The sequence below is a fragment of the Amphiura filiformis genome, chromosome 19 (genome assembly GCF_039555335.1).
Source record: "Amphiura filiformis chromosome 19, Afil_fr2py, whole genome shotgun sequence".
NCBI classification, from domain to species: Eukaryota; Metazoa; Echinodermata; class Ophiuroidea; order Amphilepidida; family Amphiuridae; genus Amphiura; species Amphiura filiformis.
The window spans coordinates 33,546,490-33,566,003 of NC_092646.1; the positions used below are offsets into that span (position 1 = coordinate 33,546,490).

The following is a 19,514-nucleotide window of genomic DNA, read 5'->3' on the forward strand; positions in this document are numbered from 1 at the left end:
AAGTTTCTTGCCGATTAATTCGTTTAGCAAAGATATTGTGAAATTAGAACGAAATTACAACACATTGTCTATGGAGCAGTGTAATACACATAATCATGCATAACTCGCAAACGCAAAATCGGAATCAACTGAAATTTTGGGAATAAGATTCTTTCATGGATATCTACAATGTACTGAAAAATGTAATAAAAAGAGGATGCTAGGATCACAAAATACTCCTTTAAAGCAGATAAACAGATAATTTTTCAGATAAACAGATAATTTTTCTTTTCTATTTATCCAAATTGATGGTACACGATGTCCAGATGATGATGCAAGAGAAGGCTGAGATAATGCAGACGTCTACAACAATGAATGCCTGTGAGTTACCAGGTCTACTAGCAAACACATCAAAGCAATCAGAGAAGGATCAAGGGAACTGTACCAGCACAATCACATCAGACAAGAATAAGGTAAGATTACATCCCGGAGGGGTTACATAACATTAACCCCATGTGAACTACCTGCCGATTGGCCAAAAAGAAGTTATCATTGTCAATTGGCCCAATCAGCAACATTGTTAGAATAATTTTACCACACAAAAAAATTGGGGTGAATTATTTGCAAAACTCAATTCTGATTGGCGATTAAAGTGAAAATATCATGTAATTGACCAATCAGAGGCAATGTTAGATCGGCAGTACGTAGTGCTCAGAGGGTTAAATTGAAAATCATTGTTTCCCAGGAAAATTTTCCCCCAAATTGTCAAAATTGTGACTCCTCGCCACAACTGAGCCCGGATGTCGCCAGTGCCACTATTGAGATATGCTCCATCGAACTTAACAATAAACAATAGGAAAGAAAGGATTTATTGACTGTTTTATTGATTTTTCACTACTTAAATGTCAAGTACTATAGACATGATATACATCATTTTAAAGCTAATTTCAAGCAGAATATTTTGGTTGAATATCTCAAAAATGATGATTGGCGACATCCGGGCTCAGTTGTGGCGAGGAGTCACAATTGGTATATTTTCCCCCCAAATTGATATACCAAAAGGTATATGAATGCATAACACCGAAATCTCGGGAGTTATATCCAACAAGCTGCTGTGTATGTGTAGTGCATCATGCGCCAACATCTACAGGGTGTCCTTTAAAGAATTTTATCGCTAGAAACTTAAAATTTTTGGGTATGTTAATGCCCAAATCTAACATACTGTACTTTATGCATTTGCATAATAAACCAGCTTTCGTATTGTTTAACCAGTAGTCGGTCCAGGTGGACACACACTTGGGTCCTGATGTGTGAGGCTCAAGCAAAATGCTCAAGCCAAGCTTAAGGGAGTACTACACCCATTGCATTTTCTGTGGGATTTTTGCATTTTGTTAAGATATGAGAAAAAAATTGGACAAAGTGGTATGCAAAATTAAACGTCAGTGACATACCACTTTTTGGCTTCTACCTTTAAAAGCATGTAAGCTACATTGATATCAATGCCACCAATAGAACGAGAAGATTTGTCCCTTTATTTTGCATACCACTTTGTCCAATTTTTTTATATCATTTCTTCACAAAATGCAATGGGTGTAGTACCCCCTTAAAATCTTATGCATTCTGGTCTGTATAGAGAAAACTAGAAAGAAACAGAATGAAGAACAAGAGCAAGGAAAAGAGAGGCCACTCCAAACGAATCAATTGTACAATTTTGCTCTTAGCCTTAAAGTCGAGAAATAAGAAATTTGGAATTCTTATTTCCATGTCCTGATACAAAGGCTGTATGCTTTTTAAAGCAGTCAAGTTAGCGCAATAGATAAGGCGTTCGACTATGGTGCGAGAGGTTGCAGGTTCGAACCCTGGCAGTGCTTAGTACGCTCATATATGGAAAAATTGAGTTAGCTTGAAATTCCCCTAGACAAGGAACTTACTGCTAATTGTCTCATTGTAACCCGTACAAAACTCGAGGAGCTGATCCTTGTTGTGAAGGTAATTATGTCTAGGGTGTGCTGTGCGCTCTTGAAGCTGCAAAGTCCCAGCTGTGTTGTTATTAAATGGTTTATGGAATGATGTGCGGCTGTAGAGGTCAGCGACAACCTGTAAAGTGTGCTAAGGCTTGTGGATCTATGTCTAGCGTTGTGCCTGTGCACAGCGCACTATAAATCACTGCGCTTTTTTAAATTTTGTAATACCATCATCTGCATCGTATCTATTTATTCACTTCCAGGATAGGATTAATAAGTCAAATTGGCACCTCAAGACGCTGATCTGCAAATATTGTACAAGATATTTTCACTGCGCAGACCGGTACAGAAGGCATCTAAGAAACCATGTCAAAAAATACCAGAGGAGACATTCACACAGGATGGCAACACCTGAAGGTAAGGTACCCACTAGCCTTGATTCAAGACCTAAGTGCATATAGGATAGTGGTACATGTATCTACACAGATCTTTCCCATAGAGTACAGTTAGGGCGTGATCACATCAGGCACTTTTGATGTAGGGACGTGGAGTCGACCCTACATCGAAACCACTTCCCAGTGTAGTGTGAACACAAAGTAAGTGGATTCGACCCTACATCAACAATGTGGATCGAAACTACCTGGTTGAGGTAGTTTCGACCCTAGGAGGTGGGTTAAATTTCGTAATGTGAACACGATAATGTGGAGTCGATCCACATATACCGGAAGTGGCTGTGGTCGTGCGGGCGAAATGGTGAACGCAATGGAACAAAACGAACTGAAGACGCCACCAATCAATCGATATAGGGGTCCAGCATTCGAGTCATCCACACCCAAACGCAATTACCGCGCCGGCCTGCGATCAACTTTATGCCACGCTAGGCGCCCTGCGCGCGAATTGCCAGCTCGCAGTACGCGTGTAGTTCTTCACGGTGTAAAAAGTAAACAAAATTGTGAAACAAAATAAAGATTGAATTTTAAATAGCATCGCTGTTTTTCCGTATATATCTTTTGTATTTTATGGCATCAAAACAAACTGGAACAAAGGTAACTAGTATATAGTTCCCGTTTAAACAATTATTTTATGGAAGCTAAAGTGAAATATGACAAAACAGAGGAGAAAATACGCTGTATTTGGTATTTTTACACCGTGGACACGTGAGAAACGCACGTGTTGTTTGTTTACATCTCAGACCCCAATATCGATAGGTGACATCATCAGAAAAAGGTCTATAAATCGCTTCTGAGGTGATGGTTTACGAAATTTGGTATCTATGCTGCGTGGTACTACATGTGAGTCGTTCTACATGTAACATCCGGGTATGTGGATTCGCTCCACTTACATCATAACCCACTTTCGATGTAGATTAGCTTGCTAGTGTGAACGCGAACTCAATGTGGATTCGATGTGGATCGACACCACTTCACTACCTAGGTACGAACCCACATTGTGTAATGTGAACACGCCCTTAGTCCATAGACTACTGTCAAATCGGTGTTTAATGGAGTATTTCGTGATCCTAGCATCCTCTTTTTATGACATTTTTCAGTACATATCCACGAAAAAAGCCTATTCCCAAAATTTCAGTTGATTCCGATTTTATGCTTATGCGAGTTATGCATGATTATGTGTATTACACTGCTCCATAGACAATGCGTTGTAATTTCGTTCTGGTGCACCAGAACTAAATTCAAATTTCATGATATCTTTGCAAAACGAATTAATCTGCAAGAAATATTTTGTACATAAACATTATGTATAGCCAGAGGTTTCCAGTGATATAAAAATCTCAACTTTTTGAATAGCTGAAAAAAGAATAAGATCACTGAGATCAGGTCTGGAAGGACTTGAGCAAGTCTAGGTAACCATCTGTGTTAGAATTATGCCTCAATAAGTTACCAGTGTCATACCCAGGCCGCTCTTACCCGGGGGGGCGGAGAAAAGGTGAATTTTGCCGGCCCCCTTCAACACCCCAAAAAGGTTGGCCCAATATATTTTTTGATGGTTTGAATAAGTGAAGAGCAAAAGAAAAGTGAAGAGCAAAAAAAAGGGATAATAGGTGCTAGTTAGTAACCTAAAAAAATATATATATTGTTGGTATAATTCCATTTACAATTGTTCAACATTTTTGTCAATTTTCCGCCCTTTTCTCTTTAATATTTCTTTTTGCCTCCCCTTCTTCTTCTGCCGCCCCTTCATTTTTGATGCCCCCTGCTTTGACCCTGGGGACTTGGGCCCACAAAGCCCCCCCACAAAGCCCCCCCCCCACAAATATATGTGCATGGTTACCTGCCATCTTGGCCGGAAAGTTTCCTGTCCATCTCAATAGTTACTACAGTGGAAATTTGAATTGAATGAACACAGCCTGACATAGCATGACGATTTTTTTTGCTTACGCTGTGTGATGTACGCAAGCCTGTGCGACTGCGCATGCATAACCTGGAAGTGAATCCAACCATGCCAATGCACTCGTGATTGGTTAGTAATCCAAGTATCAAATACAATCACGGTTGGATCGAATGCAGTTGTTGAATGCTGTGTTCATTCGATTGAAATTCCCAGTATAGGCTTTACCTTAATGCATTAATGTAATGTGTTCACATACTTTATGTACCCCATCAAATTAAACATCCAAAGTCAAACGCGTACAAAATCTTTAAAACGTATGCATTCAAATATTCATGATATAGAAAGACCTGGTATTTTGATCTGAAGGGTCGAACTGGTAGAGGAGGGTAAGACTATAGTTACTAACAGTACTAACAGTAAAAATTTCATTATGGTCTTGTAATTTTTATGTTGCTATTTTGCAGGTACCTCCAAAGTATGCATGAATGAAAAGGGAAACAAACCATCACCAAAGAGTGAACAGCAAATTAAAAGATCACCAAAAAGTAAGCATCAATCAAGATTATATTTTGAGGAAATGGAGCTCAAAGGGAGGCCTTGGGGAGATCTTGACGCAGCGGCTGTTCCTCGCCTTAAACCACTGGGTCCCGGATTCAAGCCCCAGCCATGCCCAAGGACTATTATATGCACTGAGTTTATCTCAATCCATGTGGTGGCCATTCGGGGGGAGCATGGGGGGCAAATTGAATTTCAGGGCAGGCAGAATCAACAAATTTTGCGCAAAATTGCCGCAAAAGTGGAAATTTTCGTAATTTTTTTTTTTGGGGGGGCAACAGGGGGCAAGAGTTCTGACTGGGGCATTTTCCCCATGCCCCCCCATTTCCAAAGTCTTCCACAGGGGTAGTGCTAATTTCAAATGGAGTAGCCCAATGCACCAAATTTGACCTGTCTTTGCCCTTTTCTCTTTCACCTTATCTTCAGAACTCATCTGTGCACTCTGCAAAAAATTAGCTGGCCAAAAACCTAGACGTCACTTCATGACTATGCATGACATCTACGACCAAGCAGAGATAGAAAGCATTTACAAGAAGAGCTGCAAGTTGAGTGGCCAGCCAGTGAGAAGAACAAGATGTGACTCTCTAAGAACCTCAAACTCATACCAAAGGAGGTGCAAGACTTGTCCGTATTGTGGCAAACTCACCAAGCGCATGGCAGAACACATCAAGGCTTCGCACAAAGATTATGATGCGAATGTTTTGAAGAGAGTAGATATGAGAGTGAATGCAAACAAAACGAGTAAGTGAAATATTTGGGGCCATTTCAAATAAAAATTGCACTAATTTTGTGATGTGAGCACTGCCAGGCTATATAGTGTATCTCATCTCAAGTTGAAAGTAACGCCATGTTGGATTTGGCTATTCAAATTGGTGCGTATACATGGTATAATCGCCCCTTCTAAGTGTGTGTACAGGACGGCTTTTCCTCCCAGCTACATACACTTTAAGTACATATCATTAGTTTACTTCAAGGACTGTTAAATGTCAAACATATCAGTTTTTAATAATTTGCCATAAAATTTGTCAACCCTGTTTTGAAAACAAAATTATCACTAAAAGTGTTGGAAAATAGAACCAAATGTAAATGCATCAACCCGCTTGAAAAATGAATTGATTGTACGTGACGCAAATGTGTCAGTGTGTGAAAGCACTGTACGTAGTACTAGACTGCGGAACTCAGTCCTCAATGATAGTCAGTCATTTATCTTTTGGTCGTTATATGACTATCATTTGAGGACTGAGTTGTTATAATATATTTTCCGAGGAGCAATTTCAGACAATAGCTGGGGATTAGTGGGGCAGAGGTTATCTATTGAATCCTTTCATGACCACTGAAGCATAGTCAAGTCTGCCAAGGACACTCGGCACAAATTGAAAGACCATGTCAAATCTCGACAAAAGAATGCCTGCATGTCAGGTCATACGACACCAATTTGGTGTTTGTTATGACACCAATTTGGTGTTTGTTATGCTCCTCGAAAATTAGTACCTTACAGTCTATGTCTGACGTAGTACATGGAATAAACTCTGCATACTTTTTTAACAGTTTTTCTGATTGGCTGATTTGATATATATAGGAGTGTATGAGAGTCTTTTAATTTATATATTGCTATTTTGCAGGTACCTCCAAAGTATGCAGGAATGAAAAGGGAAACAAACTGGCAACAAAAAGTGAACAGCAAATTAGAAGATCACCAAAAAGTAAGCATCAATCAAGAGTATTTTATTATCATTTTTTAAAAGGAGCAGCTATTTATACTGTATTCAGAGCCATCCATCAGGGTAATTTTGATCACAGTTTTTTGTAGTATTTTTACTATTAAAGCCTTAATGTACGATTTCTGTCAAATTTTAATTTTGTTCTTCTTTATTCAAAATGTGGAAATAATATTAGTAATAACTGCCGGGAAGGGTTGCTGTCCATTTTAAGCTGAAATAACAAGGTTAAGTGAAAGAAACCCCACTGATTATTTTGGCCATTTAACATGCAGTTCTATGGGTGGACATAAAGTCATAATTTTTAAAATTATGACTTTATGTCGAACTTTGTTCTGTTGACCTATAAAGACAACAAATTTGGCCGATTCCATTTAGGTGCAAGTTGTGACATGTGTAAACATTACAAATATGCAAAAAAATCAGGTTTGAAAAAAATTAACCAATTTCATATTATAAGATCGTACATTATGGCTTTAATCTCATAAATATTTGATCTGAACAATAAAAAAACCACCAAAAGCGTGAAATACAGTAATCCATTGGGCCTTTTTATGGTTTTCACATTGCTTAAGGTGGTACTTCACCCCCTGATAAATTTTGTGACTAATTTTGAATTTTTCTCCAAAAATAACTACACACTGGTAACAAAAGTTATGTATATTATAGGGGCAAGGAATCCAATTACTTTCACTGAAATTTCAGTGATTCAAGACAAGCGGTTCCTTATGTATGCTAAGAAATGAGGTACATTCTAGCGATACCTCTTTTCCTATCATAAATAATGTTTCAACTGGAATGGCCCAGTTGATATGTTCAAGCACGTCAATGAGGTTTGATGAAGTGAAAAAGTTAAAATTATAAAAAAAGGCCCATTGTACACTACACCTTTCTCTTATTGGGCTGTTCCATTTAAAATCCACACAACCCCTGTAGAAGATTTTGGAAATATCTACCACAGGTGGAGTACACAGCAGCTCCATTTGCAACTCACCCTCCCTCAGTGGAAGATTCAGGTTGAATCTTTCTCAGAGGGTATATGAAACACAAATGGAGCTGCGCAATGTGTTCATTCCATTTGAAATTCATACTCCCCCTGTGGCAGATATTTCCAAAGTCTTCCACAGGGGTAGTGTGGATTTTAAATGGAGCAGCCCATTGCATCAAATCATGTGACCTGTCTTTGACCTCCTTATACTTTCACCCCATCTGCAGAACTCATCTGTGCACTCTGCAAAAAAGTAGCTGGCCAAAAACCTAGACGTCATTTCATGAATACGCATGGCATCTACGACCAAGCAGAGGTAGAAAGCCTTTACATGGAAAGCTGCGAGTTGAGTGGCCAACCAGTGAGAAGAACACGATGTGACTCTGTAAGAACCTCAAACTCGTATCAGAGGCAGTGGAAGACCTGTCCGTATTGTGGCAAACTCGCCAAGCGCATGGCAGCACACATTAAAGGGTCACACAAAGATTATGATGCAAAGGTTTTGAAGAAAGTAGATAGGAGAGTGCATGCAAACAAAACAAGTAAGTGAAATATTTGAGGCCATTTGGAATGAAAAATTAAAATGCAAACAAATAATTTTGTGATGTTTGCACGGCCAGGTTTTGTGTCTCATCTCAAGTTGAGAGTAATATGCTGGATTTGGCAGTGGCAGATTCGAGTCAGTGCCTTTATGCGGTTGCTTTTCCAGCGTACAGACAAATCTCCCCTTCTAAACTTTTGTAGACACCCTGTGGGATTAAGTTAACATGTGTAATTTCAATCTACCACTGTAAAATCCAACATGGCATTACTCTCAACTTGAGACAAGACAGACTATATAGTTTGAAATATGATACTTGTTGAATGTGTTGCCACCTTCTCAAACAGTTGTCTGGTCATGTGTTACAATGTGTATAATGCATGCAGAACTCAAACAATGCACTTTGAATCGAGTTAGCAAAATTTAATTCTTCAATCTCATTGGTCAAACACCACTTGGATAAAAATTTGTATTACCTGCGTACTCCTAATTAATATACAGGCAGGTAATATTTCCCGTATTACCTGCATAATCCTAACACGCGCGCTTCTGGGTTACACGACTCGCGCGATATCATACGCCTCGCACGCATACTTCACGTGCGGCATGGCTGCACTGTTCAAGCAAAGAAGAAACTGACCTACTTTTCAGTAAGTTATAAATCAAATAAATTAAATTAAATTCATGTTCACTAAAGGATAAAATCGTTACCCCTGTTTGTTCTTATGAAATACGGGAAAATATCTACGGTCTGGTGCCAAATTCCAATGAGCCTTCGGCTTCATGAAATACGGCACCAGATCGTAGATATTTTCCTGTATTTCGTGAACAAACAGGGTGTAACTAATATTCAACAACTCTTCCTATACCTTTGTACTGGAACCAACCGTTGTTCAACCGTGATGAACCCACACTTTTACTGTAGCGTGATCTGCCGAACGCGAAGCGAGACTACGCGTTCTGCGAGAGCGCGTAAAATTCGTCATGCCTGGAACCTTTGTGCGTATGCCAGCTTACAAGTTGAATTCAGTATTTTTCAGGTAGTGGCTAAACATTGCCGTTTTATTCTGTAGTTTTATTGCTGATATCAAAAGAGAAATCATCAAAGTTTTTGTAAGGCTGAGTGGCAATGATTAACTGATATTCCTCATAAAATAATCGTGAATTATACGATATTTAGCTTCTTTTCGTTGTTGAAAGGGATTCAATCATGTTTCACCGTTGTTCATCACCGTTTAACAACTCACGTCCGGCGCATCTGCATGGTTTACTTCGCTCGGGCAGCTAAAGCTGTCCTCGCGAAGTAAAGCACGCAGACGACGTGGCCGCATCGTTGTTAAAGGGTGATGAACAACGGTGAAACATGATTGAATCCCTAAAATATCCAGCTGTACGTACTATGTCCAGCAGCAAATTGAGGAGCAAATGCATTGATAGTCAAGATTTAAATCTCTCCAAAAGTCTACCTTCGTATATTAGAGTTTTGCTTGATTTCATTTCACTGATTGGTCTGGGCCATTGTCTGCTCTTAAGATAACTGCATGTTTCCCCTTGGAAAGACGCAGTACTCAAAATACTGTGCAAGTCATTGGCATACAAATTGTGCAGATGTCGTGTGAAATCCTGTAGCCCTGTTTATGAATGTATCCAGTGTTACCGTAGTTGATGTGAGATCTTCCAAATTTGTCCCTTGCCCCCTTTTGCCGCTTTCTGAGCATTGTGACAAGATGGTGAGAGCGACCTTTGACCTTGATCTGACTTTGACAGTTCCGGTTAGTTTGGGTGGAGTACTAAGACTTGTGGACCGCTGGCATCTCTTATTTTCATAACCAGATACCCAGATGGCACAATTGCTTGCAGGATATGGAATATCATGTCATGATCAAGATAATCAGGCGAGTCACTTATGAGGTAGTATCTATAAATCTGGTGATATCTTGTCCCGGCTAGTGTTCCTACGTTTTACTTTGTTCTTATCATCACTTGAAATTCTCAAGCACTCATTGTCAAATAAAGACCCCATTTCATTGGCATATGCAACTTGGGCTCTTGTAAAATGGAGATCCTTATGCACCTTTTTTTGTGCGTTATTTGATTTATTTGGTATGCGTGCTGTACTACTTCGTGATGCGTTTATCCTTGTGTGGTATTTTGGCGTGGAGTTACCATCAAACGCTGAACAGACATGGTAATCATTTGGAAAAGGTGACCACGGAGCTGCTGGACAGTAACTTTGGAGCTGCATGCGGTAGTTGTGTGTCGACTTATTTGTGCACTGAAAGCATGTAGTTTCAAAAGTTTCAGAGACATATATGCTTGTAGATGGATGATATAACATTTTTAAGAAACATTTTTTCTTTTCTTTCTGTCTATATAGGAAGTGCCAAAACAGCAAGAAGAAGAGTAGAAACAAATCTTCAACATGGAGACTCAAGTGATGATTCCATTGGTAGTCCAAGCAAACTCCTGAATTTTTTAGGTAAACCTTTTTTTTCTTCACCACAGTGCATTTCTTATCAGCAAGCTCTATTGTCATCTTAGATATCCAGGGCTGCTTCTTTTTCTTAGAGTGCTCAAACCATCGAACCATCAGCCTAATTAGTCACGCCAGCAAGATTCTTCTCAAGATCATCAACAACAGAATGAGACAGAGGCTCGAGACCGAGATAGCAGACGAACAGGCTGGGTTTAGAGCAGGAAGAGGCACCAGGGATCAAATTGTCAATATGCGAAATATCATTGAAAAATGCAGAGGACATTCCATCCCACTCTACCTTTGTTTCATCGATTACAGCAAGGCTTTTGACTGTGTCATCCATCAAGACCTATGGAACATCATGCGGGATATGGGATTCCCCAGTCACGTGGTGAAGCTCATCAGTATGCTATACCAGGATCAGGAATCTTCAGTCAGGACGAGTAGAGGTGACTCAGAGTGGTTCCAAATTGGCAGAGGTGTGAGACAAGGGTGCATTTTGTATCCTCAGCTCTTCAACATCTATGCTGAGAGCATCATGAGAGATGTTTTAGAAGACTTTGGAGGAGGTGTTACCATAGGTGGTCAGCGGATCACAAATCTCAGATATGCAGACGACACAACCCTGGTTTGCAGTAGCAAAGAGGAATTGATGGATCTATTGAAAGCAATAAAATCGGCAAGTGAAAAGAGGGGACTGATCTTGAACACAAAGAAGACGAAAGTCATGATTGTAGACGTAGGTAGAAATGACACAGATGCAAAATTTTCCTTAGAGGGTGTTTTCATTGAAGAGGTGGAAAGCTTTGAATTTTTGGGTTCCATCATTAACACCAAAAGTGACTGCACCCAGGAGATAAAACGAAGATTGGCAATAGCTCGAGGTGTAGTCTCAAACCTAACCAAAGTGTGGAAAAGTAAACTTCCTTCATCCCTCAAGGTTCGTTTGCTAAAATCAACAGCATTTGCTGTGGCATCATATGGATCTGAATCCTGGACGATGAAACTATCTGACAGGAAGAGGCTGGATTCTTTTGAGCTGTGGTGCTATCGACTAATCCTGAGGATTCCATGGACTGCGAGGAAAACAAATGAGTGGGTTCTCCAAGAGCTTGGAGTTCAGAAGACCTTGCGAGCCGATATCATTTCTAGAAAGTTATCATACTTTGTCCACATCACCAGACATCACTGTCTTCAGAAAACAATTGTCCAATGAATGGTTGAGGGCAAACACAAGAGAGGCAGACCTGCAGCGAGCTGGCTTGACGAGCATCACTGAGGCTACCAGGGCTGCCGCTGACCGCATTGGATGGCTTACTCTCATACGAACCACACCTGCATACATGTATGCAATGTGACCTTAGAGAGAGAGAGAGAGCATTTCTATTAATGTCTCTAGAATGACAAACTAAAAGTGTTGGAAATATGCCTAATTTACATATCCAAAATGGCTGCCAATTCAAATTATTATCTTATTTAACTTTTTAGGTACTTTAGATGCCTAAAATAAATGCTGATTCCATAACGGATAATCAATGTTTCACAGGATTGTTATATGCCTTGTGTGCCTTAATTTGCATGAATCAAAAATGGATGCCAATTTTAGGTCTTTTCAGATTAATTTGGTAATTTTTCTCATTCTACATAATGTTTTTAGTAATGTAAATACATAAAATGCACATTTTACAAGCGGTAATGTCTATATATTGTACATGTTTCGCAAGTGTGCAACATGCCTTAGTGAGCCCTAATTTGCATAAATCCAAAATGGCCACTAGTTGTAGTACTTTTTGCACTGATTTGGTCATAATTCTTATATTATTTTTTGAGTAATTAAATCGACCTTAAATGCACGTGTGAGGATATAGGTATCCTATATGTTTCATATGTGACATGATCTGGTCCATGGGGGCCAAAGGAGGCATTTTTGAAAATTGAGTTACTATAAATGTATTACCTTGTAGTAACACTAGGCTATTATATACTGAAAACACCAAAGGTATAGCATACTTGCTTCTAAGGTTATGAGGTTTTGTGATGTGTATTATCTTATGTGTTTTATTGTTTTTTTTACTCTATAATTTTGCCTTTATCTCAGTTTCAAATTTACCGCCTTTGGCCCCCATGGACCAGATCGTGTCACATATGCCATAATCAGAATTTTACCAAAACAGAATGCTGAAAAACCCTTGATTTGAGCGATCATTTCAGCTCTAAAAGATCCCAAAATTGCTCATTCCTTACATTTCTGGGGTTTTTTTCAGGTGATTTTCGACAAGAAAGCCAAAAAATACCCTTGAATTTTGACTCCTCGCAGCTCCAGAAGACCCTTTTTACTTGTTCATATCTCCAATAGACCCCTTTAATTGGTACGCTGTCAGCTCCCAAAGACCCATCACCTTCCAGGGAAGCATACCCACCAAAATTTATGATGTGCCCCCCAAGGACTGGAGGCCCAGTCATTATTTGTTAACTTCATTTGTGTACTTTTGCATTTTGATTTTTATGATCTATATGGTTATCATTTACACAATACTACTACTTTTTTTCACATCAAATTTTTCATTTTTTTTTTCAGGATCAAGCCCAAAGCTTGTAAATGTTACTGCCGACCAAGCAGACACTGGCAAAGGCTCAACTGGGAATGATTCATGGTGTCCAGTGTGTAACAAGTACCATAATGACGTGATTGATAACTACAAGTGTCAAATTGCTCATCTACAGGACGCTATCAAAGATGAGGAGAAGAAACAAGCAGGTGAGAGAAAGAATATTCCATCAATAACACCGCCAGTGAGCAGTGGCAGCACCAGGAATTTTTTTTTAGGGGGGGGCAAAGTGAATTTCAGGGGAGGGTAAAATCACCTAATTTTGCCCAAAATTGTCACAGAAAGGGGACATTGGTGTGTATTTTTGGGTTTTTTACCTTGAAAATGGCGGGAAAACTGGGTGAGGGGAGGTGCAAGAAACCCCCGTCCCCCATACAGCTGCCACTGCCAGTGAGGATTCACCAAAACAATTCCCCAGAAATCTGTTTGCTCTGATCGAGTTCCTGGTAAATGATAGTGATCATGGAACATATAGAAGAGGAGAATTCTCCACCTTTCTATACACTCGATGACCAATCCTTTATTTATTAAACAACAAGCCACATATTCTATACTGTCTTCCTTATTTTTATATGTGATGAAATGGGTGTAATATCGCAAGTTGGTAGTTTCAAGACATCCTGGTTGCTGAGTTAATGTTCTTTGTTTGCCACGCACCTGTACAAGCCAGTATCCATAGTATGTTCCATTGTGCCCCCCATTCAGCATTCACAAAGCCCGGGTCACAAAGGGCATATGGACATTGGCTTGAGCAGGTGCGTGTGAAACAAAGAAAACCAGCGCAGCAGCCAGGGCGTCACAAAACTACCAACTTTCAAGCTAATGCTCATATTGTGGAAACAGGTCAAATATTAGTTTTGTAAGCAAAGTAGATTTAATATAGGCTCAATATATCGATGTGTACTACATGTACATCCAATTGTGCTCAACTGAGGCCTAAAATTAAAAAAAATTGTTTGATTGGCGTAACATAAAAAAAAATTAGGGTCAGTCGTTAAGCATTTCCCTTTTCTTCTATTTTTTAATTGTTTTTTTTTTTTTTTTTTAATTTAAAGGCCTTCCTTGGAACTTTTTTTTCTTTTCTTTTTTAAAATTTTAATTTGTTAAAAAATGTTATTACATTTTTTAGCAACAAAATAGGAAAAAAAGTCTAGGGTCAGGCCTATTTTTAGGGTCAGTCTGGTTATGCCAATCAAACAATTTTTTTAGGCCTGATGGGAGTTGTATGTCCTTTGATGTCCTTTCTATCGATCAGATCATCAGGGCATTGTATAATGAAGGGAGCTCTTAGTCTTTGATTACTATTGAAGCTGGAGTGTTTATTTAAATTTCAAAATCTGAGATAAATATCTCAATATACTTGTGTGTTGAAAGTAAGTGTCATCTATTTGACTTCTTTATCTACCATCACATGAATATACACAATGATATATTAGTCTTCTACATGTATCTCCTTGTTTTTTCAGATCCAAGAGGCACCTATCTCTTCCGTGGTTCTAAACGTTTAGCCTCTTACACTCATCCCGACAGAGAGTGCGCTTTTGTCTGCCAAGCTGCAGGATGTAAACGGACCAAAGAGCATGGAAGGGTTTTTCATATAACAAACTGGACAGAAGGTGAAAAGGAATGGCTCAAATCAAAACACAATTTGAGTGCCGATTGCTGCTTATGTCAGAGATGCAGACATTCGTTTAAAGTACAATATAAGAATCGTGACAAGGTCTCCGCACTGGGTACAGAAGAGGGTCCTACACCCCCTGCGGTGTGTTACATTTCCAAATTCACTGAATGTCGCGAGGTTTCATGTATCCATTCGGGTGCAGACGGTCTCAACTGGGAATCGTTCTGCGCCATCTTTGATATTGTTGACGCTGAAGAACAAGACATACCCGGCGAGCTCCCTCTTTGCCGTAAGCACTACCGTGACTACTTCAACAGGACACAAAGTAGATGTGAGGCATGTAATAGATTGGCAAGACGGACAGGAGATAGAAGCGACGGCCTGACAAGCTTTGCTAATGTAGATACGTTTAATATCTATCTGGAGAAGCAGGGAGAGTCAAAACGGTTGACTAGTGGGTCCAGGTTATGCCGTACCTGTGGCAATTTTAATCGCTCAATTTTGAGATCTCAAGTAATTACGAAAGCCAATTCGGATTTTGTCATCAGGAATAAGCTTCAACAAATAATGAAAAAGAAGGAAAATGTGTGTGCAGCAACGCAGGATGAAGATCTTGTTAAGTTTGCCAATGCAACCGCAGTAAAATTCACATGTTCTAAACTATTAAACAACGCTCCGTTCTTGTTTTCCGAAGTGAAGGCGATACACAAGCAAGCATTTCTCAGCCAACAAAATGCTGATATTAAAGTTTACAGGCCAAATGGGGTACAGCTTCTTCAACATTTAAGGAGTGAGATTGGTAACGACTTAATGTGCAGACACACATCTAATAAACAGTGTACAATGCTGTATAGAATGGGGTTAAACTTAGCTGATGTCTTGCATGATAAAATCATCAAGACTGGTACATGACCAGCATGTATTGTAGCAAAGAACTTGTGAACTTGTTGGGGCTATCTTGTGAAAGGCTGCAGAGTCAGACCTCTGAAATCTCTAACTTTGGGCGTAGTACAATGCTGTATAGAATGGGGTTAAACTTAACTGATGTCTTGCATGATATAATCACCAAGACTGTGCAAGTGAAAGGAGTAAACCAGCATGTTCTGTAATAAAGAACTTGTGAGCTTGTATAGTCATCTTGCAAAAGGCTGCAGATACCGTATTGTCTGTAATAAACGCTCCCGCCCCCTAATAAACGCCTCTCTCAATTCGGATTTTGTCATCAGGAATAAGCTTCAACAAATAATCAAAAAGAAGGAAAATGTGTGTGCAGCAACGCAGGATGAAGATCTTGTTAAGTTTGCCAATGCAACCGCAGTAAAATTCACATGTTCTAAACTATTAAACAATGCGCCGTTCTTGTTTTCTGAAGTGAAGACGATACACAAGCAAGCATTTCTCAGCCAACAAAATGCTGATAATAAAGGTTATAGGCCAAATGGGCTACAGCTTCTTCAACATTTAAGGAGTGAGATTGGTAACGACTTAATGTGCAGACACACATCTAATAAACAGTGTACAATGCTGTATAGAATGGGGTTAAACTTAGCTGATGTCTTGCATGATAAAATCACCAAGACTGGTACATGATCAGCATGTATTGTAGCAAAGAACTTGTGAACTTGTTTGGGCTATCTTGTGAAAGGCTGCAGAGTCAGACCTCTGAAATCTCTAACTTTGGGCGTAGTACAATGCTTTATCATACCACTAACAGAAACATCAAAGAACACCCCTAACCGGATATATTTTCGTATCTAGTCAGTGAGTGTATTTACGCTTTATAATCTAGTGAGTGAGAACATTATGCACAAGCACGATATACATATAAGGCGAGCTACGCGTATTTAAAGGCAACTCGCGTAACCCGGGCGTGTAAAATGCATGCGATACATAATACGCGGAACAGTCATCTAATTTTTGTAATGTTTTTCCCATTTTGCAACAATTAAAATGTATAAAAACATAATTATATCAATATTTAGAATGACTTGGTGGTATGAAAAATTTGTTATTAGGTTCAGTATGGATATGGTACGGGAAATTATCGTGCACTCTGTGTCATACTTCGCGCACGATAATTTCCGGTACCATACCACTGCTTCACCTAATAACTAGTAGTTATAACTAATAGTATACAAATATATACTGCCATGAGAGGTTCTGGTTAAAACTATGGGCCCGAGGTGAGATCAATAGTACTAATTGATCTCAACGAAGGACCATAATTTTAACTAGAACTTCGAATAAAGGCAGTATATATTTGTTTTATATACTTCATTAATATGTTCTTTGTTCATTGATTGGTTAAAAGAAAATTATTTGACGTTTTGACTCTCCATCTTCTATCCTGAGTGAACAGCATGACCAATTTAAGCACAACCTATATTTTGCCCTTCAAAAAAATCAAATAGGTTAAAATCGGTCTAACCAATTACAGCAGCGCGAAATCACGCTATGGCAGTTTCGTGTGCGTGAACTGTTTCGTCGCATCAAATGCGCACGCGGAAGGCATGGTCAAAAGTATTATGTACGGCTTAGAGGTACTATTTATGGCTCATCCGGGACATTTCAAATACTATTTACAGCTACTATTTACGGATAGGAGTACTGATGGTAAAACTATTTTTGGTCATGTGATCCACTTTTAACCAATCAATGAACAAGAATATATTAATGAAGTATATAATACAGAATAGGATTTAACTTGGCTCTTGCTTGACAAAATTATCAAGACTGGCACAAGACCAGCATGTTCTGTAACAAAGAACTTGTGAGCTTGTAGGGTCCATCTTGCAAAAGGCTGCAGATATTTGTTGAGTTTGAAATCTGTGACTTAGGCATAGTTCAACACTATACAGAATGGGGTTAAACTTGGCTGATGTCTTGCATGACAAAATTCACATTATTGATGGATGATACTGATTCTCTGCCTAAATGTCATCAAATCAGATTTTCGCCGTTTCACATAGTGGCATGTTGATCGTACGTCAGTTTGTGAAATGGGAGATATTGGATTCTTACGGAATTGTTAACATATAGGTCTCTACATCTATCTACATCTACAGGAATACTGGAACAGAACCCTCCAATAGGGTTGTATGGTCCATGGTGCAAAGAAAAGGGCGACATCGCCGGTGATCACATCGTAATGAATCGTGCAGACAATATAATACAGTGGTGTGCGGGATAAAAAACCAGAACAGCAGAAAAATTAGAAGATCACGATGGGCTGCTGCTGTTGACTGCAGCTTCCAATTCGTGTCCTAATGTCTGGATCTCGTGGTCTGCCGACTTCCACCTGGCCATCACTGATTAAGTTCCAAAGGCTAGATTGAAAAGCAGTGTGTGTTGCGGTCTGAACCAGTGGGCTGGGAAGAAGGTTCCAACATCTGATAGTTCTTGGAAAATATGATGAGCGATACTGTTCAGTGGTGCTTTGGATGTTGATATATGACTGGTCATGTTGTCCACGAAGTAGTCTGGAAGGTCTATGGATGTAGTCTGGAATGTTGACAGCTGACATGTTGTTCTGTGTCTTATGGAACATTGTAAGTCTCATAACGCATCTTCTTTGGTGAAGTGTGGGCCACTGCAATGCCTCTCTCATAGATGTTACACTAGCTGTTCTTAAGTAGTTTCCAGATACTGAAGCGGACTGCTTTTCTTTGAATCCTTTCTACTTGGTCAATGTGACTTTGTTGGTACGGGTCCCATACAGTCTGGGCATACTCTAAAGTTGGCCGCACAAGACTAATGTAGGCACTCTCCTTGATCTTCTGGGAGCAGGTATAGAGATTCCTTCTGGCCATGTTCAAGGTCTTATTGGCTTTGGCAGTGACTTTCTTGATGTGAGGTCCCCAGTCAAGATCTTTGGTAAGTTCAACTCCAAGATATGTGGTCAAATAATTAATTACAGTTATTAATTAATTAAGTATAGTTGAGCTTTCTTACTTGGTGTACTTGAATAACATTGTATTTAAAACTGTTGGGCCAAATTTCATAAAATGTTGCCACCGATGAATTCGCTGTCGTAGTACACGTTAGTAACCATTGGTTACTGCTCCAATTATGGACTCATACACCTGTTCCGAATTTTGATATGCCATAGGCTTTGTGTTGTGATCATTTCGATCAGTGGTTCGTAACAAAGAAAGTGTGATGCAGTTGACCTACCTAGCAATGGTCATATTCTAACGTTCACTGCGACAGTGAATTATGTGTTGATTTTGAACCATGAACCTTGAATTCAATTAACATGAAATTCAAATTCTTATTCACTGCAATTTATTACTGACGATTTGGAAGCAGATTTGGAATAGAGACTTGTTGCTAAAAAGCACAATGTCTATGAATTCATGACTGTCATCATCATTATATTGTCGCTGTTTTGACAAACTGTCGTATGACAAAAAATGCAGTTTTGAGAAAACAGCATTTAAAGTTTTTCCAATTTTGAAGACCCACTGGAGCGCACCAAAGTAAAATATGTGTACATATCAAAATGATGCACTTGTCGCTGCTACATGTGTCTTATTTCACATAATAGCTAGGAATAAATACCAGACTCATCTCCAACGTGGAGGGGGGAGGGGGGCACATAAAAACCATGTCGTATCCCACTAATTAGTGCCATATCTAATTATTTAGGTCTCAAAACTTCGTGAATATATAGAGTTTCATTCACAGATTTTGAAAGTTTATATATAACTCATCT

At 39.2% G+C, this 19,514-nt stretch overlaps 1 protein-coding gene across 2 annotated transcripts; it reads left to right on the forward strand.

Annotated features, from left to right (window-relative positions):
* Positions 1-302: 302 nt before the first annotated feature.
* On the forward strand, positions 303-17,833 carry LOC140141202 (uncharacterized). 2 transcript variants are annotated; one of them, XM_072163003.1, is made up of 9 exons: positions 303-452; positions 2,207-2,360; positions 4,757-4,837; positions 5,274-5,588; positions 6,470-6,550; positions 7,781-8,095; positions 10,472-10,573; positions 13,149-13,328; positions 14,646-17,833. In XM_072163003.1, exons 1-9 carry the CDS (start codon positions 306-308, stop codon positions 15,710-15,712), a joined length of 2,442 nt encoding a protein of 813 aa, XP_072019104.1. In that variant the 5' UTR covers positions 303-305; the 3' UTR covers positions 15,713-17,833. The 2 variants fall into 2 exon arrangements, with proteins under 2 accessions (XP_072019104.1, XP_072019105.1); XM_072163004.1 differs by lacking the exons at positions 6,470-6,550; positions 7,781-8,095.
* Positions 17,834-19,514: the final 1,681 nt, after the last annotated feature.